The sequence below is a fragment of the Podarcis bocagei genome (assembly GCF_964188305.1).
Source record: "Podarcis bocagei genome assembly, chromosome: 7".
Classification (NCBI taxonomy): domain Eukaryota; kingdom Metazoa; phylum Chordata; class Lepidosauria; order Squamata; family Lacertidae; genus Podarcis; species Podarcis bocagei.
Window position 1 is genome coordinate 59,969,857 of NC_138132.1, and position 24,571 is coordinate 59,994,427.

The 24,571-nt window shown below is 44.9% G+C and overlaps 1 protein-coding gene across 2 annotated transcripts; it reads right to left on the reverse strand.

The window, feature by feature from the left end:
• Nucleotides 1–279: 279 nt before the first annotated feature.
• On the reverse strand, nt 280–10,130 carry LOC308591849 (uncharacterized protein C16orf78 homolog). Of its 2 annotated transcripts, none has more exons than XM_081202828.1 (5): nt 9,896–10,130; nt 9,450–9,596; nt 3,488–3,641; nt 1,836–2,318; nt 280–591 (listed from the first exon to the last, which is right to left on the reverse strand). In XM_081202828.1, the coding sequence occupies exons 1-4, from the start codon at nt 9,959–9,961 to the stop codon at nt 1,873–1,875; spliced, it is 813 nt and encodes a 270-aa protein (XP_081058954.1). In that variant the 5' UTR covers nt 9,962–10,130; the 3' UTR covers nt 280–591; nt 1,836–1,872. The 2 variants fall into 2 exon arrangements, with proteins under 2 accessions (XP_081058954.1, XP_081058953.1); XM_081202827.1 differs by having other exon boundaries at nt 1,925–2,318; nt 9,896–10,129.
• Nucleotides 10,131–24,571: the final 14,441 nt, after the last annotated feature.

The window sequence follows — 24,571 nt, forward strand, 5'->3', positions numbered from 1 at the left end:
AAGATAAAAAGGCCTCACTTAGGTTGTCTAAAACAAGCTAGTCAGTGGTCATTGTGCCTTCTGGGATATGATTTCTAGTTTACAGCAAGAAACAATGACCTTAAAGCAAAGAGCTGCCATTCCAAATATTTCAAGGCAACCAGAGCAAATGCAGATGAATGGGGAAATGCATCATTTAATTTGACTTTTAGATCAGTTTTTGACCTGTTTCGCTTTTTTTGGGGGGGGGATAACTATTATTTTTGATAAAAACCATTTAAGCTCACAGTTTGACTCATAGTGAGTGCAAGAACCATTTTATCATTGCATCACAAGAACACGTCTCACACACTATTTTGACTCCAAAAAGCGACCGGCTCTTCCAAGTATAGGTGGTGCTGGAAATGTTCCCCTAAGAGGCCGTCTTCTAAGCAATGCAACCGAATTTGGGCAACAGGCCCAATCTACAATACCTTGCTAGGGGTGGATGAGAGCACCTTACAAACGTCAATGTCCGATGCTTTCATATGAGGATGCAAGTCAATATAAATCCCAGCTTCCTTGCACAGCTTCAGCAAGGTATCAATATTGCTCTGGGACAAACGGAGGTACCTGTGCAAAGAAAATAAGAGGGAGGGATGCTTGTAAGTCACATTTGTTAAGAGGAAAAATCTACCGCCCTGGATTCTCTAGTTCACCATTAATTAATTCACCAGGGCTCCTTTTCCTCACCTCCAGATGTTACTAAACTACAACTCTCTTTAAGTCCAAGGATGATGGGATTTATAGTTTGTCAGCATCAGGAGGGACGAAGGTTCCCCACCCCTGTTCTAAGAGATGTGGCTGGCACCAGCATCTGACAAAACAGGGCCAATATGCAGAGCCTAAGGATAGTTGAGGGGCCCTCCTACCTTGCTCCAATCCTCCTCCTGATAAGCTAGGGGGCAGGTGGTGTAACTGGATGAGCAGAGTAAGCACAACAGGAAGTAGGCAAACAGACTGGGTGAGATGCAGAAGATGGACTGGTTTGAGGACCTTGGCAGCAGAATGAGCCAAAGAGCTGCAGAAAACAGGAGAGACTGGAGCAGCCTTCTCCAACCTTCCATTCTCCAGAACTGCCATTGGCCCAAGCCAGCATGGCCCATGTTCAGGAATGATGGTCCAGCAACATCTGCAGGGCATCAGGTTGGGGAAGACTAGACACACAGCCAGGGAGTCAAAACAGGAGCTGCTGGCCAGCCAGCTATCCTCTTCCTGCTTTTTTTACAGGGCCTACTGAGAGTTGGCACTGTAGAGCAGCCTAGATTGGTGAGCCCGCAAGGCAAGGTTGGTAGTCAAGGAGCGATTCACAACACCAAAACAGTAATCAGTTCCCCCTCTTTGCTCGTCTCCCCATGCTTGTCAACAAGCGGATTAAGGAAAAAGAAAAGCCCTGTTCTGCTATTATGCTCATGAGTATATAAAACACGTCAACAGGGGGAAAGGGGGTGAGTGCACCAGCAGTGGCCCCACCCACAAGATGGGAGTTGTAGTTCAGCAACATCTGGGGACCCGAGGTCAAATAATGCTGATGCATGAGGGCAGTGCTTTTTTTCTGGGGGGGGCGCAGGGGTACGCGTACCCCTAAACATTTTGTGAATCTAAGTTAGGCCTCCTTGAGGTGCAGTATTTCAATATGAGTAGGAAAATGAGAGTACCCCTAAACATTTTTAATAGAAAAAAAACACTGCATGAGGGTGCAATGCATAACCCTTTAAAATCAGAGTTCTGTCACCACACAGGGAGACTTTGCACTGTTCTCCAACCTGAGTTGGGCAACAGGGGCAGCCTGTTCCCCACTATCGTGTTGTCCTTACTTGTGAACACCTGGATAGGGCTAAAGCGATGTAGGCATCACAGAGTGCAGGTTCTACTTGAGGGTTGCCTTTTTTTGTTTTTTGCTAACCTGCAGCTCAAAAATTCTTCAGGCTTAATCTCAGGCAGCAGTTTGAGAGGCTTTGAGTTCTCTTCCTCCCATTCTTTCTCCAGCAAGCTTTTGAGCTTCTTCTGCAATGCTGGGAATGCAGAGAGTGGCTTATGGAGAAGCAGTGTTGACAATGAGACCCGGTCTCCCCTCGCTGACAACCTTTGCAAGGAAGGGAAGAATGCAATGGCTTCTTGGAGTGATATGCTGTTGTCCTGGCTAGGCCCCCCAGGGCTGCTTCCCTTCCTGGTGTCTCTGTAAGGTTGGAACCCATGGTAAACACTGTTTCTGGGTGCAGTTACATGTCTGCCCGAGATGGTCTGCATGGGCAAATCCATTCCACTGAAAGGTGTGAGATCCCTGGAATTCTTCCGGTCTGAAAAAGATCAAGAACTTTGCTCAGAAAAGCAGCTTCTGTTTGCTGGTTTTGATTTTCTCATTGTTTTAATGGTTTTTACTACCCATCTCAATCTCAGACCTTTTATTGGCACATAGACAGAATTCTGAAAGACATAAAATCACTCAGCAAAATCTGCATCTAAAAACTAAAACACTGTTGTATGACATTCACAAATCTTCACTGCACATTGCAGAAACCTGGCAACTATTTCCATCTTATTCCCATCCTGGGTTAGGAAGGCTACCTTACATTCATCTAACTATCACCCCCTGCTAACAGCTGTTTTTACTAATAGTTTTATTGCTTTATTATTTTTGTAAACTGCTTTGAGGAACAGACATCATGCAGCATCTCTAAGAGTGCCAATTCTGCAGATCAAAGAGGTCAAGAGGGCATGAAAGGGATAAGGTGATCTTGCAGGTTCAGGGTCAACAGCTTCTGGAAGGCCACAGGGCCCTCACCCCTGCTCTAAACCTAACCAAACCTGGCAGGGTGGAGCCAGGAAACCCCAGACTGGGTCTTGGGAATGTGATAACTGTGGGATGTCAAACACATAGCAGTCAAATACAACATTCCTAGAATGAACATGCTAAGGGATGCTTTGTATGCAGTCAGGAGAAGACTTCCTGTTTCCTCCTGAGCTGTGACAAACTTCCTCTGCATGTGACTAGAGGTGGGTGTGGCCTCATCTGGACTAGTTGTCCTGGGTTACAAGAGCAACGCAGGAAGCACACGTTCTCTCCCTTTTGCTCTTCTCCACTTTGCTGTTCTATGTGTGAGTAGAAGTGGCTGCCTGTTTGCAGTCACTTAGGAACTAACTCCCTTATGGGATAGTTCCACATGTGTATATAGTTTTGTAACCTAAGTTTGCCTTCAGGGAGCCAACCGTGAACTGAATGATTGTGAGTAAACTACTTTTATATAGACTTGAACAAGACTGTCTTGTCTATTCTTTTTAAGAGGGATAAGAAGGGATCTTACCAGGAATCGAGGCCCAGACGAGCCTGCAACAAGCAAACCGCTGTGCATTTAAAGGGGAATGTTACTCAGCTAAGATATAGAACTTGCTAACTCAAGTTAGGAAGGATATCATTAAACAATATATCCTCTCCTGCATCCCTGAACATTCCCACAATAATTCCTACCATTGCTTGACCTTTTGGTTGGGAGTCTCAGGAAGCTCACAAAGTTGGGCAGATGGTCACCAAACTGGGTCCACGGGCTATCGAAGGAATCTTTCCGAGAGACTGTGCGAGTGTCTGTGAATTGTTCTAGGCTGGACGCAGGGTGGCTGGGCGTCTGAGGTGAGGAAAAGGAGCACATTTTCTAATTTATTTGGGGATCACGCCTTGCAAACATTAGACATTAAACATAAGTGTCCCCTGGCATTTTGAAAATCTCAATTTTTTTTTACACACACCCATACCCTCACACAGACTGTTCTCATTACCATCGGCTCCTTGTTGTGGGGTAGCAGTTTCTGCCATGGCTCATTTCAACCCCAGGTAGCTTATAATCTAGCCTTACATTCTGTTACATGCTTTAAATGTTTGGTGACAATGGGGCCTTTGGTCAAAAGCAGAATATTATGGGAGCACGACTGGTGTGGCTCCACTGGGTGCAGAGCCTCAGGGATGCCACAAATATTATTTAGAATGGAGAGCGAGAGGCAGGGGGGCACTGAATTTTGGCACTGTCCTGGGCGCCACTGAAATTTGAGAGCCCTAGGCTGGCCACTGCTTTGGTCTGACCCAGTGATGCCTCTTTCTGATGTTCTTGCAAAGTCTATAAGATGTACAGTGGTACCTCGCAAGACGAACGCCTCGCAAGACGGAAAACCCACTAGACGAAAGGGTTTTCCGTTTTGGAGGCGCTTCGCAAGACAAATTTCCCTATGGGCTTGCTTCGCAAGATGACAGCCCATAGGGAAATATCCGGGACAGCGGGGAAGCGCAGCGCATCTTCCCCACTGTCCTCGGACCTCCTCCGAAGCCGGGCGGTGGGGCGGGAACGCCCGCCCCCGCCCCCGCCCCCGCCGGGCTTCGGAACGATGCTCCGAAGCCGGGCGGCTGGGAGGGAATGCCCGCCCCCGCCGCCCGGCTTCGGAGCATTGTTCCGAAGCCGGGCGGCGGGGAGGGAACACCTTCTGAAGGCGGGCGGGGGGTGAAAGTCTTTGCTCCCCCCTGCCTGCCTGTCCCGGAGGGCTTTTGAAGGCAGGCGGGGGGAGCAAAGACTTTCGCCCCCCGCCCGCCTTCAGAAGAGGTCCAGGACCTCTTCTGAAGGCTGGCGGGGGGCAAAAGTCTTTGTCCCCCCTGCCTGCCTTCCCAGGGGCTTTTAAATTGCCCCGGACAGCGGAGAAGTCCTCCGCTGTCCCGGGGCGATTTTAAAATGCCGCCCGCCAGCATTTTAAGATCGCCCGGACAGGGGAGAAGTCCTCCGCTGTCCCGGGGTTTTTTAAAATGCTGGGGGTGGGAAGAAAAGCCCTTATCCCCCCCCAGCCTTCAGAAGAGGTCCGGGGACAGACTGTCCCCGGACCTGGTCTGAAGGCGGTTTCCCTAGGAACGCATTAATTGATTTTCAATGCATTCCTATGGGAAACCGTGCATCGCAAGACGAAAAACTCGCAAGACGAAGAGACTTGCGGAATGAATTAATTTCGTCTTGCGAGGCACCACTGTATGTTCCTTGTTATTATTGTGCATTTTTAAAATAGAGTCACATTAGGCACTTGATTCCCCCCCCCCCTTTTCAAATGGCAGGCACTCTTTCCCTTTTCACCGGCAGCTGGTGGGTAAACATGTTGCTGCTTCCTTCGCCCTTAAAAAAAATGTTCACATGGGAAAGTGTGAGACAGATGGCAAAAACAGATAAACGTTTCCCAAGAGATGCTAATCAACTACTTAAGGAAAATATGATCGAAGGGTCTTAAGGGGCAGTGATGAAATCTTTCTCTGTTTTAAATATAGAGGGTGGCAGGAATTTTGGTGCTTTCCCAACAGTATTTTTCCAAGGGATGTTTGGACCACATTCAAGGAAGAAGCTGCGTTGGATTATTTTAATTGCTGTGTTTTAACAACATGCCACATCCTAACACTCCTTTGAACAAAGGCTGCAAAAGGTGATTCTTGACTTTGAGAAAAGCAAGACAAGCTCCTTCTTCATCTGCTCATTTTCAAGTTTGCAGGTCCCCTGGGGAGGGATTGCAAACTTTTATATCCAGCTTTTATGCTGTTGTTCAGTCCCAGCTCCTGCCCACCTAGCAGTTCGAAAGCACATCAAAGTGCAAGTAGATAAATAGGTACCACTCTGGCAGGAAGGTAAACGGCATTTCCGTGTGCTGCTCTGGTTCATTAGAAGTGGCTTAGTCATGCTGGCCACATGACCCAGAAGCTGTCTGCGGACAAACACTGGCTCCCTCGGCCTATAGAGTGAGATGAGCGCCACAACACCAGGGTAATTTGCAACTGGACCTAAGGTCAGGGGTCCCTTTACCTTTTTTGTGCAGTTTATGCTGGGTGAGGGATGTATATTGTTACAAACATAGCCCACTTCACTGAGTGGGGAGAAGATCTGGGGAAAGGGCTGACTCAGGTTTGGTTTCCTTTCACAGGAGAGATCACAGGAGAAATACAATGCAATATTCAAGTGTATTTACAAAAAAATCAAGCTGGGCATAAGAGTCACACTGCTATAAATCCATTGCCCCATTTAAGATCTCTAGCCAAGCATCACAGATGCTCTCAGGATAGCACTGCCACCTTAATTCTTTCTCTTTCTTTTGGTCAGGGTGCATTCAAATATGGGGAAAATAGCATTAGTTTTCCTGATTATAATGATAGTGCTTCTGTGCTATATACTAGTGTTCCTTTCACATGGCAGGACCTGTTGTTTAATGGAACTGTGGCTTGTTGACTTATATGCCAATGCGTCATGCTAAATATCATTCGCACCAGTGGGCGTGGTGTGACACAACAATAAATGTCACTGGACAATGTTGCTACTTCATTCGCAGGATTAATGTAAAGACGTGCAGTGATATAAAATTAATTTTTATTACATTGGATGAATAATAATTAGGTTCTGCTTGGAGATGCAGCAAATGTATTATAAACATAAGTAACCACAGGAAGGGAGGGAAGGAGGGAGGTCAAAATGGGGTTTTGAAATTCGATGTAAAATTACTTTATTGTTTGATGTAAAATGAAAAATGAAATTTAAAAAAGAGACAATGTTGCTACTTCCCCTCCATTTCTGCACATGTGTGCTTCTGTTCCCCATGAAAACATCAAAAAATAACTTTATGTTCCAAATTTCATCACTTTACTCCTGTGGTTTTCTGGGTTAAGGGGGCTGCATCCCCCCTCCCCTCGAAATCAAATAGCACAGAGTGCTAAGCATATACTATGTTCCTTTAGTTTCCCAAAAGTGATTTTTACATTGTGTGAAACATCAGATATAATGTAGAAATTAACAGTTGGGGAAATAGCGGGGGAAAGGAGTACCAGGGGTCAGCAAACTTTTTCAGCAGGGGGCCGGTCCACTATCCCTCAGAACTTGGGGGGGGGGGGGCGGACTATATTTTGAAGATGAAAAACTGAACGAATTCCTATGCCCCAGAGATACATTTTAAATAAAAGGACACATTCTATTCATGTAAAAACACGCTGATTCCCAGACTGTCCGCTGGCTGGATTTAGAAGGCAATTGGGCCAGATCTGGCCCCCGGGCCTTAGGTTGCCTACCCATGGAGTAAACTGTTGTGTGAATGCAGCCTCAGTCTCATTCCAAACACACATGCACACACTCCCTATTCTGCTGTTCACACACAGAGAGATCTAGCTTAAGTATGCTGGCAGGGGGTAGGACAGCTATTTTATCCCAGAGATCCCTCTGGACCTCTCCCATTGAGAAAGCATCAACCATCCATGCCTGAGCACTTAGCTTGGGACCTGCTCAACAGGAAGGAAGTTAAGGAGACATTATTCAGAGCAGGGAGGTTGAATGCCAGCAGTTACAAGAGTCAGGCAGCTGCTCTGGCCAATGGACTGAACCAAAGGTTACACTGTGGAAAAAGTGGGTATCCAGGATGGATTTGAAGGGAGGAAGAAGGGATGATCCTGTTCAGTTCGCATTTTAATGTGAGCCTACCTAGTTTGCACTTCAGCAAAACAATATGCAAACCAAACCACACCTGCCCATCAAAATCCACACATTTCAACATTTTCTGATGCAGCACTTCAACCAAGGAATCTGTACAAAGGATTTGTGTCTTAGGGGGAAATGTGCAAAAAATATATGAATGCATTTATTCATGAAAATCCTACTGAAAAAAATGCATTCTAGTAAGGGAAAGAGGTTGTCAAAAGATGCCTATTAGAGAAAATCACATGCAAAGATGTGTTATCTGGGGATAAATGCTTATGGAAATGCTGATGCAGTTTTGGGAGGGGACCTTTTTTTTAAAGGAAAAAGTTCGGCTGGCAAACTGATGTGAACTGAACTTAAAGTTGGGAAATTGAGAAATAGGAAGAAACTGAAATTGACAGAGTGCTCCACTCCTGCTCCTGGGCCAGTAATTTCACTGTCTTCTGTGTTCTTTAGAGGCACAGAAGCAGGACATTTTCTCCCTCTTTCTCCTGACATCACAGAGCAAGCATGCCCAGCCCCACCTCTCAAGTCAGGCCTATCTGGGCATGCTGTTCTTTGCCTCTCTATCACCAATCTGTGGTTCTTCTGACTTCCCGTTTGGAATCATAGCAGTTAACGGAGTATCCTGAGACTGTCATAAGCAGGTGCAGTACTGATGAATACAGCATATTGTGGGGAGGGATTCCCTCCCTAGGGCTGCGATTTAAGAAGTCACGGACTTTTGAATAACTTCAAATCACCTCCCCCCCCAAAATATGCAAAAGCTCCCCCTTTTCATTCACAGGTGAGGCCATTGGGGCAACAAAGCTGTCAGAACACCCCGCCCTGTGTTTAGTATTAGGAGGAGTTTGGTGCTAGTGATCATGTTGCATTTGGGTGTGACTAGGGATCTGTTGGCATTTAAAAGTGAACCTATCTAATTTGCGCTTTTGGAAACAGTATGCGAACCAAAACACAGCAATCTTTTGAAATTTGCACTTCTCTGAATTCTTACAATATACCTACCCAGCCATGCAATGTGTACAAAAATGCATTTGCACTAGGATAAAATGTCCATAAAAATGCACACATTAGTGAAGATCGTATGCAAAAATGCATTATATAAGGCAAAATAGCACATACAATTTTGTTTATTAGGAGAAATCCACATTTAAAGTATGTTTCTGAGCACAATTCAAAGTGTTGGTGCTGACCTTTAAAGCCCTAAATGGCCTCGGCCCACTATACCTGAAGGAGCGTCTCCACCCCCATTGTTCAGCCTGGACACTGAGCTCCAGTGCCTTCTGACGGTTCCCTCACTGTGAGAAATGAGGTTAAAGGGAATCAGGCAGAGGGTCTTCTTGGTAGTGGCGCCCGCCCTGTGGAACGCCCTCCCATCAGATGTCAAGGAAATAAAGAACTGTCTGACTATTAGAAGACATCTGAAGGCAGCCCTGTTTAGGGAAGTTTTTAATGTTTGATGTTTTATTGTGTTTTTAATATTCTGCTGGGAGCCGCCAAGAGTGGCTGGAGAAACCCAGCCAGATGGGTGTGGGGTATAAATAAATTATTATTATTATTATTATTATTATTATTATTATTATTATTATTATTATTAATTTTCATGGTGATTTAAAACAAACTTACAAAAAAATACAATCTAATGTGGAAATGTGGACACCTAAACCTAAGATGAATGAATGAGAAGCTGCAGCCAAGAGATTCAGCCATCTGTAGGCATGTTCTACAGAACCAAGAATGGAGCTAAGCAGAGACGTGCAACATTTTGTAGCTAAAAACAAAACAAAACAACCCTCTTTCTTATGAATGTGTGTTTTCTGCATTGCAGGGGGTTGGACTAGATGACCCTTCAGACCCCTTCCAATTCTACAATTCCACTATTTGTGCTGTGCGTATATAGACAACTAGATGAGCAATGTTTCTATAGTGCCATCCTGCCCTTCCAGACTTCTTCATTACCTTGTAGTATAATGTTTTATAGGCTGAAGAAGAGGGTGAGATCTGTGCTTGTTTCTTCAGCCACTTTTTCACCTTCCTCTCCTCTTGCTTCAGCAGGTTATCATTAATCGTCTTCATGGAGTCAAGAGACCGCCGGATCTTCTTCAGCTGAAGAGTTTGGGAGATAGGAACATATGTGAACACAGGGAGCTCCCTTGCACTGCGTATGACCATTGACCTATTTAGCTCAGTCTTGTCTGGTCTGCCTGGTAGCAGCTCTGTGGGTCTCTCCCAGCCCCAACTGGAGATGCTGGGGATTGAACCTGGAACCTTCTGCATGTAATCTATTACACCACTGTGCTGTGGCCTTTCTCCTAGGCCTGGTTGCTTGTAAAAGCAGGGTGTTCCCCACTCCCTGTTAAGTGCCTGGTCACTCAAAAACACATGCAGATAGTTTCCCTACATACCTGAAATGCCTCTCTCTCATTGGAGACCCGCAGGGACTTTGCCCTTTTGTTTTCGAGCCAATCCATACTCCCCAGTGGCTTCCAGTTTCTTTCCCCCGTGGTTCTGATTTAGTGGAAGCCAAGGCACAAGCCAGGGTCAAGGTAGCCAGAAAAGATTTGAATCAGTTGCCTACTGCCCATCTTGCCAGTCTAAAGCCATTGGCTGAGCCACGAGGAAGGTGAAACAGCGGCTCATGAACTGTGATGCAACAATCTGTGTGCTTCCATGACTCTTGAAAGCGTTGCCTTGGCAACTAACCTGAAACCTTGAAAGGGACTGTGGTATCATTAATAGATAATTAGTCAAAGGATAACGATCAATGGCTCTTCACCGGAGTTTTCAAAGAGGCGCTTTTAGGTTTGTCTGTTAATATTGTGGTTGACAGAAGCTTACATCATTGTGAGTTGCGTGGAGCAGTGGAAGTATCCTCCACATGCTGCAGATAACAACTCTCATTGGCCATGCTGGCTGGTGCTGATGGGAGTTGTAGTCCCAGACATCTGGAAGGGACCAAGTTGACTACCCCTGGTTTAGAGGAAGCACGTATTCATAGCTAGAGAAGTTGAAGTTGGTGAACCCGTTTCACCAAATTTATCCAGGAGGAAGAGAAATCCCCCCCCCCCAGTTTTGTGTAGGTGGTAGGTCACCATTCACAGTGGCATAGCTTCCTGGTTTTCTTATTTAGTTATATATTTTTTGGTGCTGACACAAGTCTGCTATCCCCCATCACAATATCCCAGGGATAGTGTCCTCCTCAAAGCATTTTGTGTTTGTGTGAAATAGGAACTGCAACAACAAAAACAAACCTAAATATTAAAAATTGTGGTGAATATTTGGAGAAAGCAGCCTTATTTATCTAGGGAAAGGGGAGAAGCACAGAATCATAGAGTCAGAAGGACCCCAAAGGTCCAACCCCTTGCAATGCAGGAATCACAGCAACATTGTGGTCCCAACCTCTTTTTTAAACATTCCAATGAAGGAGGTTGAACAGCTCTTCCCATAAGGAAGTTCTTCCCAATGTTCTGTCAAAATCTCCTTTCTTGTCAGTGGTTTAGGTCCTGCGCTCCAGAGCAGCAGAAAACAAGCTTGTCTCCATGTCTTCTGAGTCATTTTGACAATGCAGCAATTCTTTTATAATTACTATAAAAAGGTGCAAAACGTAAAAACAATAGCAATGAGTCTCTGGCAACTTGGAAGGCCCATTTGTGAGAATCTAGCCTTCTCTGGGCTGTTCAAAAGGAGCAGGCGAGGGTCAGGGAGTGGGCCATTGTGGCATATGCTAGCCATTCTCCCCTGTGTCCCTGAGCTTGTCTACACCAACCACATTGGTTGAGGTCTGAAGGGGGGCTTCTAGCAAAATTCAGCTCAATGTGCTTAGAAACCTCCCCATGACTGGGACCTCTATGCTTTCAGGCTCCCTTGATTGCAAGGAGGCTTCTCTACGCTTTTAGCCAAATGCACTTAGACGTTCCCTTTAGACCTTCCCATTCAGTGTGAGGTCAGGAGTGGAGCGGGGACTCCTGGCATGCATAAGAACTTCAGAAGAGCCCTGCTGGATCAGACCAATCTCATCTAGCCCAGCATCCTGTACTCACAGTGACCAACCAGATGCCTGCGAGAAACATGCAAGCAATGTTTCCGAGCAGAAGAGCTCTCTATCCTCCTGTGGTTTCTGGCAACAGCTCTTCAGAACCATTGTTGCCTCCATCCATGGAGGCATGCATAACCATCATGGTTAGTAGCCACTGATAGCCCTCTCCTCCATGAATTTGTCTAATCCTCTTTTAAAGCCATCCAGGTCAGCGGCCATCACTGTCTCCTGTAGGAGTGAGTTCTATGCACAGCGTGAATAAGTCTCCAGCTCTGTGTTGCAAAGATGGCTGCCAATGCAACATGAATGCTGACACATATGAGAACCCCTTGCAGAAGATCGCAGTGCCTGGAGACAGAAGACAGTCAGGTCACGTATCCCCAGCAGTGACCAAAGGAGAAATGACCACTAGGAGGGGCACAAAGAGAAGAAACGCCATGGTGCACCTGAAGCAGCAAAACCAGATCCCTTCATCTGCCCCACCTTCAATAAAACATGTCTCTCCCATATTGGCCTTTTCAACTACAGCAGGCACTGTAACTCTCTGATGATTTGACCTTACTGCCAAAGGCACTGTCTCCTGAGACAGTCAGGTGCAAACAACACTCAATCTTGCATACATTGGATGTCTACAAGTTCTAGTGTTAGGAAAGAGGGAAAACAATTCTTCTCTATCCACTTCCTGCCTGCCGTGCATGATTTTATAAACACTCGCTCTTGTCCCCAGTTTGAGCTTCACACATTCATTTTAAACACATGGAGAGCTTCTGTGGTCCCCACCAGTAAGCAAAGGGAAAGGAAGGTGTTCTACTCTGCTCTGATCTCTCGCTCTAGCAGATGGAGGTCAGAAAAGAGCGCCCCCTTTGGAATATGCCGCCAACAGCAATTGCTTCCTGTTGCTTTGTGGTGCTGTTGTTCTACCTATTGGCTCTGAACAGCCAGAAAAGTTGCTCAGTACTATGACATCCCAGATTCCTTGGGCCTTCGGTGACAACAGGCTGAAAGTTTGGACATCTGTTCTTGAGTGGGGAATTGAAGATAGTGTCGGAGGCATAGCCGCCTTTGCAGGCCACCGGTCTGGAATGGAGAGGGATGTTTCCGTTTTCACAGTGGTGTTAAATTAAACCAATAAATCTTTGGAAATGGTAGAAAAATCATTCACCCATAAACATTTCTCAGAAGGGAGGATGGAAGCTAAGGTTTTTTCCCCTCTCCAAAAAAAGTTCAGATCTACTAATCTAAGCCTCCAAGGGGTTTTAGACATCTTAATAGCTTGATGAAACAAGGTAGCTGGAAGATTTTCGCTTCCATGGGGAACTGGAGCCATCAGTGGTATTGGACCCATGTTAGAAATATTGGACAGGGAAACGAACTAATGGTTGAAAATTAAGGGAGTTGAGCAGAAGGTTTAACGGGGAAGCCTATTCTCCAACCCCCACCCCTTTCTTAAAGGGTTATATGATTTGTCAGATACAAGTCTTAGGAGGCCAGTAACATAAATTTGTTACGAAAATGAAGTGTTAGTCTGGTTGTGCCCACTCCACAAAAACATGCCATAATGTGTTTGGATTTTTCATGTATTTTACTTTTACTTGTGTTGTATATTACTCTGAACATTTTTGGGGAAAGTCCAGTTGTTGTTATTATTATTATTATTATTATTATTATTATTATTATTATTATGCAATTTATATACTGCTTAATAAAGGTAAGCGACATTTCTATGTGCTCTGGCTTCCATCACGGTGTCCTGTTGCACCAGAAGCAGTTTAGTCATGCTGGCCACATGACCCGGAAAGCTGTCTGTGGACAAAAGCTGGCTCTCCTGAAGCGAGATGAGCACCGCAATCCCATAGTCTCCTTTGACTGGACTTAATTGTCCAGGGTCCTTTACCTTTTTATACTGCTGAATTCCTAAATTGGTTTCTAAGTAGAAAAAGTAATTACAAGCACATTAAACTATAAAAAGGTAAAGGTAAAGGACCCCTGGCAGTTAAGTCCAGTCACAAACAACTCTGGAGTTTCCACACTCATCTTGCTTTACTGGCCAAGGGAGCTGACGTTTGTCCACAGACAGTTTTTCTGGGTCATGTGGCCAGCATGACTAAGCCACTTCTGTTGAAACCAGAGCAGCACACGGAACCACCCTTTACCTTCCCGCTGCAGCGGTACCTATTTATCTATTTGCACTTTGACCTGCTTTTGAGCTGCTAGGTGGACAGGAGCTGGGACTGAACAATGGGAGCTCACCCCATCGCGGGGATTCGAACCACCGACCTTCTGATTGGCAAGCCCTAGGCTCAGTGGTTTAGACCACAGCACCACCATTAAACTATACACGTTCATAATTAAAGTGATTTCATTAAAGCATTAAAATATAATCATCTATCATTAAAATATGCAATAAACCATCTCATTAAAACAACACAGCAATTAAAGCTGGAGACTCAGGTAGAGAGATTAAAGGAGTGCTTGTGTAAACAGGTGCATCTTCAAAAGCCATCGGAATGTCAATGTAGATGGGACCTCTCAAATTTCAAGTGAAAAAGCCCACTTCCATGTTACCACAAGCCAATAATCATTAGACTGTGACAAGACCAACAGGTCTCCATTTGTTATCTTGATGTTCTTTCTGGGCAACAAAGGAACCAGACTCAGATTGTGTCAGAGCTGGGCTATGGACAGCAGTCTGAACCAGGGAACCAAGCAATTGTCAGGCCTGAAGAGTAAATCAGAACCACAGGGCCAACCATGAGCCAAGATTAAGAAGCAAGCTAGAAGATTAAGCCAAAGATTACAGTGGAACTAGAGGACAAGAAGGAAGCAGGATCTGGAATCAAGTCAACAGACAGGATAAAAGAAGAGTCAAGAATACAGGAACACACCAGGAAGACCTTGTGGCTCAAGCAAGACTCAACTGAAACAGGAAGTGCTCTTATCCTTCCTCTCCAGCTTGGGCAGGTGGAGACAGCCCTGGAGCTGAAGATACTACTTATAGAAACTGTCCCTTACCGTTCAAGGTTCAACACATGGGGGAGCAGCATACAGATCTAGCATTTGATGACATATGGATGAAAGTCATTGCTGAGTTTGCTTTTCTGGATACAGTATGCTCCAAGTGGCTGTGTTCAATAATGCTGATTCCCCTAGGCATCTGGTTGGCTGCTGTGAGAACAAGATGCTGGACCAGATGGGCCAATGGCCTGATCCATCAGGGATCTTCTTCTAAGTAGGGAGAGAGATAGCATGTGTGAGCTTGGAGCCCACTCCCTTTCAGTTCACCTGTGTTTTCATCTGCCCCGCATTTGACATGGGGCAGATGGGTGCGATCTGACTGAAATGAACTGGTGGGCCTTACGATGTTCACAGGGGAGGCGGTTTCCCAATCCCCGATGCCTCAGATCCATTCGTTCCCCTCTTTAGTGTGCATCGTAATAAAGCATTTACGTTTGAAAACACACTGAGGTTCCCTGCTCCATTTTCACACGCAATTACTTCGGCATCACTCCCGAGTGGCCCTTTTAGACATGTTACCGACAATTTCCTTTCATGATCACAAATAAAAATACTTGTACCCCCTTCATCAATTTTGCTTTTAATTAATTAGAGTGCTCCGGTGACAGTAAGACACAGCTGTGTGCAGAGGACTCAGTGGAGAGGGAAATGAAGGATGGGTGAAGGACTCCTCCTCCTCCAATTCTGTCTTTCCAGGGATCTCTAACCTGGAGATAAAAGGCTGAAGGCACCTCACTCACAGGGTGTCAGGATGCAGAGCTGGTTCAAGATGTCTGACCAGCTGAGGCAAAAGCTAAGATGGCGTCACCTCCTCACCTATGTATTGAAGCCAATGGGGCAGCTAGGGAGGGGGAGTAAATTTGATTTGAAGGCAGACGTTCGTAATTTGAACTTTCTGAAACAATGTGCAAACTGAAATGCAGCCACCCTTTGAAATTCACACTTCTCCAGTAGCCAACCAGGTTCCTGTGGGAAACAGGCAGTCAGGACCCAAGCACAACAGCCCCCTCCCCTCCTCTGGTTTCCAGCAACTGGTATTCAACAGCATTGTTACCTCTGACTGTGAATGCAAAGCATAGACATCATGGCTAGCAACCATGGATAGCCTTATCCTCCATTTATCAGTTCTCTTTTACAGAAATCCCAATTGGTAGCCATCACTGCCTCCTGGGGGAGTGGGTTCCACAGACTTTCTTTTACCTGTCTTGAATTTTCCAACATTCAGTGCATGTCCACTGCTTAAAAAAATGCATACGCCTAATGTGTCTTAATTCCCTCCGCCTGTTTTTCAAATTGCACATTAGCAGTTTTCCAACTGCACCATTTCCCTGCCCCTTAAATTCACATTTTTTTAGTTCAGCTAACACACTAAGAAGAACACCCTTGTGGTGCAGTGTATAGAGTGTTAAACTAGGAGTTTGGAGATCTGGCACATATGCTGTCTTATATGACTGGGACACACCCTCAGTTGTGAAGGACCTGGGGGAATTTCACCTGGATCAACAAGACACAGAAAGAGGACTCCCATGGGAGTATCCCCTGTAGGAGACTATAGAAAACCATCCAGAGGAACCAGCCATTGGCCTGGAACATTTGCTCTGTCTTTAGGACAACCAGCCTGATCGTATTTCTAGCACCTTTATAATTTAATTAAGAAAAATAAAATAAAAATAAAACCCAGCAGGGTGTCTCAGGACCTGGTTGGGAAATTGAAGGATATTTGTCTCTGGCAAATGTCTGGCTCAGACAGAAGCAGAGCAAACTCTTCCCTATGACTCCCAAGGGTGGCAATAAAACTGGCTGGGAGTTAAGAGATTCATTTTGTGGGCCTGAACTGATCAAAGACTGTCTATTGTCTTTAATTGTGTGGGGGGCTTGGATGGTCCAGGAGGCGACAGGGGACCAAGAAGGAGCATCTGTGACCTGCCTTTGAATTACCTTCAGGATTAAATGTCAAGAGTTTGAATTTAAGGTGGCTCCACACACGATGCATTTCCTGCTACCCATCTGTGGAGAGATTGCGTGTTGTTTATGTGTGGGCATGTGGCTTGCAGCCCATGTGGCAGAAGAAGATGTGCGGCCTGGGACAGACCCCCTCACTGAAGGGTGCTGTGTCACGAAGACACAAGGCAAAAGACCGAAGGTGTCCAACCAACATCCCAGGGAAATTGTTGCCAAACTTCCCTTCCCTTCACCCCATGGGCCACTTAATGATTTATTTATTTTTGGCCTGCCGTAGATGATTGTAATGCTGGATGATATTTAGTTGCATATTTATAGCTTCTTTTATTTTTTCTATATTGTTTTATTGCAACCCAATTTGAATTCCATGGAAATCAGATTGTACGTTTTCTGCACAGACAGGCCAGGGACCACAGAGATGCAGCTTACGGACAGTGGTGGTGAGCTCTAATCTCTGCACAGGTTCAGAACGACACATGGATATCTGGGGTGAGGCCAGCAGGCACAAGACCAGCCCTCAAATTTTCATTCGCTATGGATCCTAATCAGAAAATGGTTAATGCTGAGTGTAAGTTAAGTGGTTATTCTGCACAACAACTGGCCATTGTGCAGATCCCCCAGTCAATATATGTAGTTCCCAACAGGCCTTGGAGAATATTGCCTGAATTTTGTACATTATCCATTTCCCAAAGCTTGTCGGGGATCGGGCATAATAGCTGGAGAATGTACAAAATCCAGTATTGCTCTGAATTCAATTATGCTAAACCCTCAAAATATGAAGTCTTAGTTATTCAGATAATTTATTATCTAGATCTTCTGGCTTTCCTGTCAGCAACTCTGTATGTCCTCCTTTTTATCCAAACTTCTGGTTACTTCAATTTATTTATTTTTTTTAAATAATAATGCCCTCACGTTGTCCTGATGAATCAGATCTTACTCCTACCATCATGCATTCTGCTAGCAAAAAAACCCTCCAATTTACTTGGTCATGGCTGGTTTCAAAGGCTACAGTTACCATAGTAACAAAAGTTAGTTACCTAAGTGACAGTGCTCTTCTGATGTCATTGGAACAGAAAGTGTTCCAGGAAACACCCTTGAACTTGGTTCATAACAGCATTGTTCAGGAAACATTTAGCGGGGTGGGCGAGGGGAGGATGAACACATTTTCTCTAGGTAACAAACACTTATTTTTCAACGGTGAGAATGAGACACGTTTGCACTTTTGCTGAAGAAGTTTCAAAGGAAGAAAACCAAGTGACACTTTGAACTTTTGTTCCAATGGGCTTATCAACAGATCTTAATATACAACATTTATTAAGTCGGAAAATGAGCATCACACGTTGCGTGTGTCACAGTGGTTGGCAAATATGTTTCCTGGCACAAAGCAAGTTCCCAAGTGCCTGTTATGTGGGCTGGATGTGCTCATATGCTCAAGTGCGCAAGCACACGGTGCTCCAGCGGGTAATAGTAGCAGGACTTTGGCAGCTGGATTTTGCTGTTTGGTTGTTTGGAACAATTAAAACACGAACATCAGATTAGCCCTACTGGGTCGGACCACAGGTCCATCTAGTTTAGCATCTTGTGATCAGATGCCTCCAGGAAGCCTGGCAGCAGGGTCTGTGGCCATTAGTCCTTGCCCATTATTGCTCCATGGAAACTGATCTTCAGCATAAAGCGTATGCATTTAAAGACATAGGACCTACTACAATGTATTTTGCCTGGAAAAACTACTGCCTCAGAATAGCAGCTGGGCATTCCACTTTGGAAGAGGGGTTGAACATGGTCCTGATAGAAGCTTCTCCCCATCCTAGAGAGGGAGTGGAAGAATAGTAGACAAAGTGTTATATATATATATATATATATATATATATATATATATATATATAATCCTCAACCTTTCTGCAAGTCCAATAAAGCATGTTTCTATGCTGGCTTTTGGAGACGAGCTGTACTACTATTCAGCATCTGATTTGTTCAAACATGTTGCAGACTGGGACAATCAGAATCAGATGTGATCTCCAGAACAGATGCCCAACCAGGGCTGGCAGTTAATTAAAAGCACCATGTACTTAAATGATTAACTAATCACAGCGTGGTGGCGTTCAGCAGAGAACCTTCTCTGCTGGATTCGGCAGAGAAACTCCTAATGTCTGCCTTCGGGGCAGCGTTCCTACTGCAGCTTGCTTCTGTGTCGCCAGCAGAGACAACACAAGCAGTTAGTCTCACAAATTTCATTAAAACCCTGCTTAGTTAGAGCTTTAAAAATGGGCCGAGACAACTGTATCAATAGGTCTCCATCGCAGACACATTAAGATCGCCTTTGTTCTGATTAGGTTGCTTCCAGATGACCCATTTTATCTAACATTTATCCTGACGTGTTTGTGGAGAGATGGCATGACATCAAGTGTTCACAGAGCACCCATTACAATTTATTTGCAGGGAGTTTGCATGCAACAAGCAAGTCTGATCCCACACTTTCCAGTTTCATTTTCTGATCACTTTCCTTTAGTGAAAAAAAAGGTGATTTGGGTGAGCAGGGAAGGGAAACAGGAAGTGTGTCAATTCAACTTGAACTGCACTGTCTGAATTTGCTGGGATGTGATTTTGGAACAAGAAGGAGACAAATTGAAATTGCAGAGTTTTGAGAAATTAAAAGATAAAGTGCGAGACTGGCTTCATTATTATCAGATAATGGAGGCATATAATTTGGACAAGAAAATTGGCTTCCAGGTGGAAAAATCAAAATTAGAAACAGAACTGTTAGAACCTGTCAGGGAACTGCCATCGGAGGGACAGGTGGTGGAAGGGCTCACGGAGGCTGGGAGAGACCCAGCAGCTGAAGCAGGAACCAGCAGGGGGAGAGGTGGGTCTCTGAGGGAAAGCGAGCAAGAGGGAGGGCTCAGGGACACGTCCAGTGAGAACAGTGGGGAAGTTTCTGAACCTCCCATAGGGAGACCCACTCCTCGCCGGAAACTGTCACACCGCGAGTCCAGAAGACGTGTTTCCGTTAAGGAGCTTTTATGCTGGAAGCGATTCCGAAAGCAACCACTGTCGGAATCTGCAAGTGACTAGAGCAGCCATGTCTGAGGGGCTCCGTCACAGACAGAGGTTTGTGGACTTGAACAAACTCCGAGGGACTACGATTTTACGCACAAACAGCTCATCATCCCATCACAGCATTCCGACAGTCTCTGTAAGCAGTTTGTGCAGGAGAAGGCATCATGAGCGACCCAGCCGGAACCGGAGAAGCAGGAGCGGGAGCGGGTCCAAGCCTGGAAGAAAGGTACCGGGCGTTGGAGATCCAGCTAGCGCTGCAGACGGCGAGGCTTGAGGAGAGAAGGGCTCAGGATGCAGACAAAAAGGGGAAAGCTACCCAGCTCACCAGAAAGGTACCAGGATTCTCTAAAGGACTATTTTGAAATAAATCTAAAGGCCGATGTGGAAAAAAGAGTGATTTGGGACGCAAGCAAAGCTGTGATGCGAGGATTTTTGATTCAACAAAATTCAATAAAAAAGAGAAACCAGAATGAGAAGAAGGAAAAGATTTTGGAAAAGATAAAAGAAGGAGAGAAAAAATTAAGATCAAAACCAAAGTCCCAAGAGATTTTAAGAGAGATTAAGTTATATCAAACACAATATATGGAATTGATGAATCAAGAGATTGAGTGGAAGATAAAGCAAATGAAACAAAAGACATTTGAGTCGGCAGATAAATGTGGCAAACTTCTGGCTTGGCAATTGAAGAAAAGGCAGAAACTAAATACAGTTACAAGCCTAGAAGTGGATGGAAAGAACATATCTAAACCTAATGAGATTAGAAAATTTTTTTGAGCTATTTTAAAAAACTATATTCTCAAGGGCCACAAAATGAAGAGGATATAGATGAATTCCTTAATAAATATGGATTACAAAAAATCTCTCATCAAAGCAAGGTGGATTTAAATCAGAAAATAACAGAACAAGAGATAGAGGGTGCCATTCAGGACATGCAACTGGGCAAATCTCCAGGACCAGATGGACTGACTTCCAGATACTACAAAGCTTTGAAGGAGTGGTTGGTTCAACCGTTAAAGGAAGTCTGCAACGAGATTTTAGAGGGGGAAAAGGCACCAGAGTCGTGGAAAGAAGCTTATATTACACTCATACCAAAGACAGAGACTGAAAAGACTCAACTTAAGAACTACCGCCCAATATCATTACTTAATCTGGATTACAAAATTTTTGCAGACATTTTGGCAAAAAGATTTAAAAGAGTGTTGATGGAGAAGATTCATAAGGACCAAGCAGGCTTTCTCCCAAAAAGGCATTTATCAGACAATGTAAGGAATATAATAGACATTTTGGAACTACTAGAGGTGAAAATAAACACTAAAGCAGTGCTGATCTTTGTGGACGCGGAGAAAGCCTTTGACAATATTTCTTGGAGTCACGGAGAAGGAGAAATTTCAAGAAGAAACAGGTTTGACAGTGGTAAAGAAGGTGAAATACCTAGGGGTTTATCTGACATCTAAAAATTTGAACTTATATAAGGACAACTATGAAAAATGCTGGTCAGAAATTTAAAAAGATCTAGAAATATGGACAAATTTGAAATTGTCAATGTTAGGCCGAATTGCAGTTATTAAGATGAATGTATTGCCTAGAATGTTATTCTTGTTTCAAACTTTGCAGATTCTTGACAAGATGGACTGTTTCAAGAGGTGGCAGAAAGACATTGCGAAATTTGTCTGGCAGGGCAAAAAGCCCAGAATAAAATTTAAAGTACTTACAGATGCAAAAGAAAGAGGGGGATTTGCCCTGCCGGACTTAAAATTGTACTATGAAGCAGCAGCGTTCTGCTGGCTGAAAGAGTGGATGCTCCTCGAGAACACAGATATCTTGGATTTAGAAGGTTTCAATAATGCATTTGGTTGGCATGCATATCTATGGTATGATAAAATTAAAGTGCATAGGGCCTTTAAAAACCACATTGTTAGAAAAGCGTTGTTTAATGTATGGATAAGATATAAAGACTTGTTGGAAAATAAAACCCCTAGATGGTTGTCACCTTTGGAGGCTAAGGCATTGAAGAAACTCAATATGGAGGCCGGATGGCCAAAATATTGGGAAATTTTGGAACAAGATGGAGATAAATTGAAATTACAGAGCCAGGAGAAATTGAAACCAAAAGTACAAGATTGGCTCCATTATTACCAAATAATGGAGGTCTATAAACAAGATAGGAAAATTGGCTTCCAGGTGGAAAAATCAAAATTAGAGACGGAATTGCTAGAACCCAATACTAAGAATTTGTCAAGAATGTATAATTTGCTGCTGAAATGGAATACACAAGATGAAACAGTTAAATCGGCTATGATTAAGTGGGCACAGGACATTGGTCATAATATTATGTTTGCTGACTGGGAATGGTTGTGGAACACCGGTATAAAATTCACGGCATGTAATGCCTTAAAGGAAAACATTATGAAAATGATCTACAGGTGGTACATGACCCCAGTCAAGCTAGCAAAAATTTACCATTTGCCTGATAATAAGTGTTGGAAGTGTAAAGAGACTGAAGGTACTTTCTATCACCTTTGGTTGACGTGCCCGAAGATTAAGGCTTTCTGGGAAATGATATATAATGAAATGAAAAAGGTACTTAAGTGTACTTTTCCTAAGAAACCAGAGGCCTTTCTCTTGGGCATAGTCGGCCAATTGGTGTCAAAGAAAGACAGAATTTTCTTTATGTACGCCACGACAGCAGCAAGAATACTTATCGCAAAGTATTGGAAGACACAAGATCTACCCACCCTGGAAGAATGGCAGATGAAAGTGATGGACTACATGACATTGGCTGAGATGACTGACAGAATCCGTGATCAGGGGAAGGAGACGGCGGAAGAAGAGTGGAAGAAGTTCAAAATTTACCTTAAGGACTACTATAAACTGCATCAATGTTAGAATGTCGAGGTTTTGAGAAAGAAAGGGTTACAGCGATATAAGATTAGAATGAAGGAAAGATTAAGAGGACAGAGGTTTGACAGAACTATTTAGAAGTTGCTGAAAAACTTTGGACATTGGGATGCAGAAAGGGGAGGTATGGGGGAGTCAGAGAAACAAGGTTTATGAAAAAAAAGGGTACGAAACTATACATGTTTGTATGTCTTTTTATATGTTTGTATTGTTTTAAAAAACTTTTTGTAAAACCAATAAAAATCTTTAAAAAAAAAAAAGAAAGGTACCAGGATTGGTGCAGAAGTTTGGGGGGGAGCCCAAGGACTATCATGCCTTTCGGACAGAGATGCAATATGCCCTCAATTTGCAGTTTGATGAATTCCCTGACGAGGAATCGCGAGTGGCTTTCGTGATTGGGCATCTTGAAAAGGGGGCGAGAGACTGGGTTAGACCCCTGATGGCAACAAATAATGACATCCTAAAGGACACAATGAGGTTCTTTCGTGCCATGGATCTGATGTTTTCCAGCGATATTGAGCAGGGAGTGGTGCGCAGACAGCTAATGGCTTGCAAAGAGGGGAGCCGATCTGTCCGTGAGTACTGGACTGAATTCACCATGCTGGTTCACAGATTGGGGTGGGACTTATCGGCGGAACCCATGACATCCTAAAGGACACAATGAGGTTCTTTCGTGCCATGGATCTGATGTTTTCCAGCGATATTGAGCAGGGAGTGGTGCGCAGACAGCTAATGGCTTGCAAAGAGGGGAGCCGATCTGTCCGTGAGTACTGGACTGAATTCACCATGCTGGTTCACAGATTGGGGTGGGACTTATCGGCGGAACCCATTCAAATGCTTTTTGAAGATGGGCTTGCTTCGGCTGTGAAAGACGAACTTTCCCGGGGGCCCAGGGCGGATTCTATGGACCAGCTGACCAAATCTGCGCTGACCATAGGAGCGCGCCAGGAGGCGAGAGCCTTGGAGAGGCGGGAAGGGAAGGGGGAACGTTGGAAGGAGTTCCGCATTCCAGACATTCCAGAGCCAACTTTCCCGCCGGCAGAGCCGATGGAAATCGGAACAGCGCGCGCGCGCGCGCGCAGTTTCAAAGCCCAGTGAGGGGGGAAAGAAGGAGGGAAAAGGCGCCCGGAAATGCTATCTCTGCCAACAGCCAGGTCACTTTGCCAGAGTCTGCCCCCAGAGGAAGGAATGGCAAGGGATGGTGGGAGCTGTTGAGGGAAGAGAGGAAGAAATACCGGAGCAAGTAAAAGCCAACGCCTGGCTGCCACCGTCGGGGCACAGCAGCCAGGCCAAAGAGCAGTGAAAGTGCCCACGCCAGAACCTCCTAAACCTGCCCTAGTGATAGAAGTGTCACTAGAGTTGCAAAACGGACACCCTCTAAAGATAAAGGCGCTGTTGGACTCAGGCAGCTCCTGCAATTTCATGAGCAAAGAGTTTGCAGCTGAACACCAGATACAGACGATCCCTTTAAGCAACCCCCTGCAGGTGACCACGATCGATGGCAGGGAGCTGTTGGGAGGAGAAGTCAGCTTGCAGACCGTCCCAATGATAATGAAGGTGGCAAAGCACACCGAACTGATAGCGTTTAATGTGGCCACCTTGGGAGGGGCTCCCATTATTTTGGGGATGAGCTGGCTAGCGTTACATGATCCGCTGGTGGGCTGGCATCAGAGAGTGGTTTCCTTTGGTTCAGCACATTGCTTAGAACACTGCAAAGAGGGAAAGGGTTCAGCAGGGGCCCAAGCCACCCTAGCAGGGACGGAAGTAACGGAGAAAGTGAAGGTACCACGACAATACGCAGATCTCAGCGACGTGTTCAGCGAAAGGGAAGCTGACCAACTACCCCCGCATAGACCCTTTGACTGTCAAATCAATTTACTCCCTGGGGCACAGCTCCCTGTAGGCAAGCTGTACGCCATGTCAGACAGAGAGATGCAGGAGCTAAGAGAGTTCATTGACAAGAACCTGAAGAGAGGTTTCATCAGAGAGTCCAGGGCGGTGGGAGGTAGCCCAGTGTTTTTTGTGGATAAAAAAAACACGGACAAGCCGAGACTTGTGTGTGACTTCAGGGCTTTAAACGCAGTGTCAGAACCAGTGGCCTTCCCTATGCCCA

What these genes read in the sequence shown, in the direction of transcription:
- LOC308591849 (XM_081202827.1), bottom strand. Translation starts at nt 9,961, where the DNA reads ATGGATTGGCTCGAAAACAAAAGGGCAAAGTCCCTGCGGGTCTCCAAT. An exon ending in ATGAGAGAGAGGCATTTCAG is followed by an intron (nt 9,597 to 9,895) that starts GTATGTAGGGAA and finishes CAAACTCTTCAG; the next exon opens with CTGAAGAAGATCCGGCGGTC. An exon ending in AACCAAAAGGTCAAGCAATG is followed by an intron (nt 2,319 to 3,487) that starts GTAGGAATTATT and finishes GATCTTTTTCAG; the next exon opens with ACCGGAAGAATTCCAGGGAT.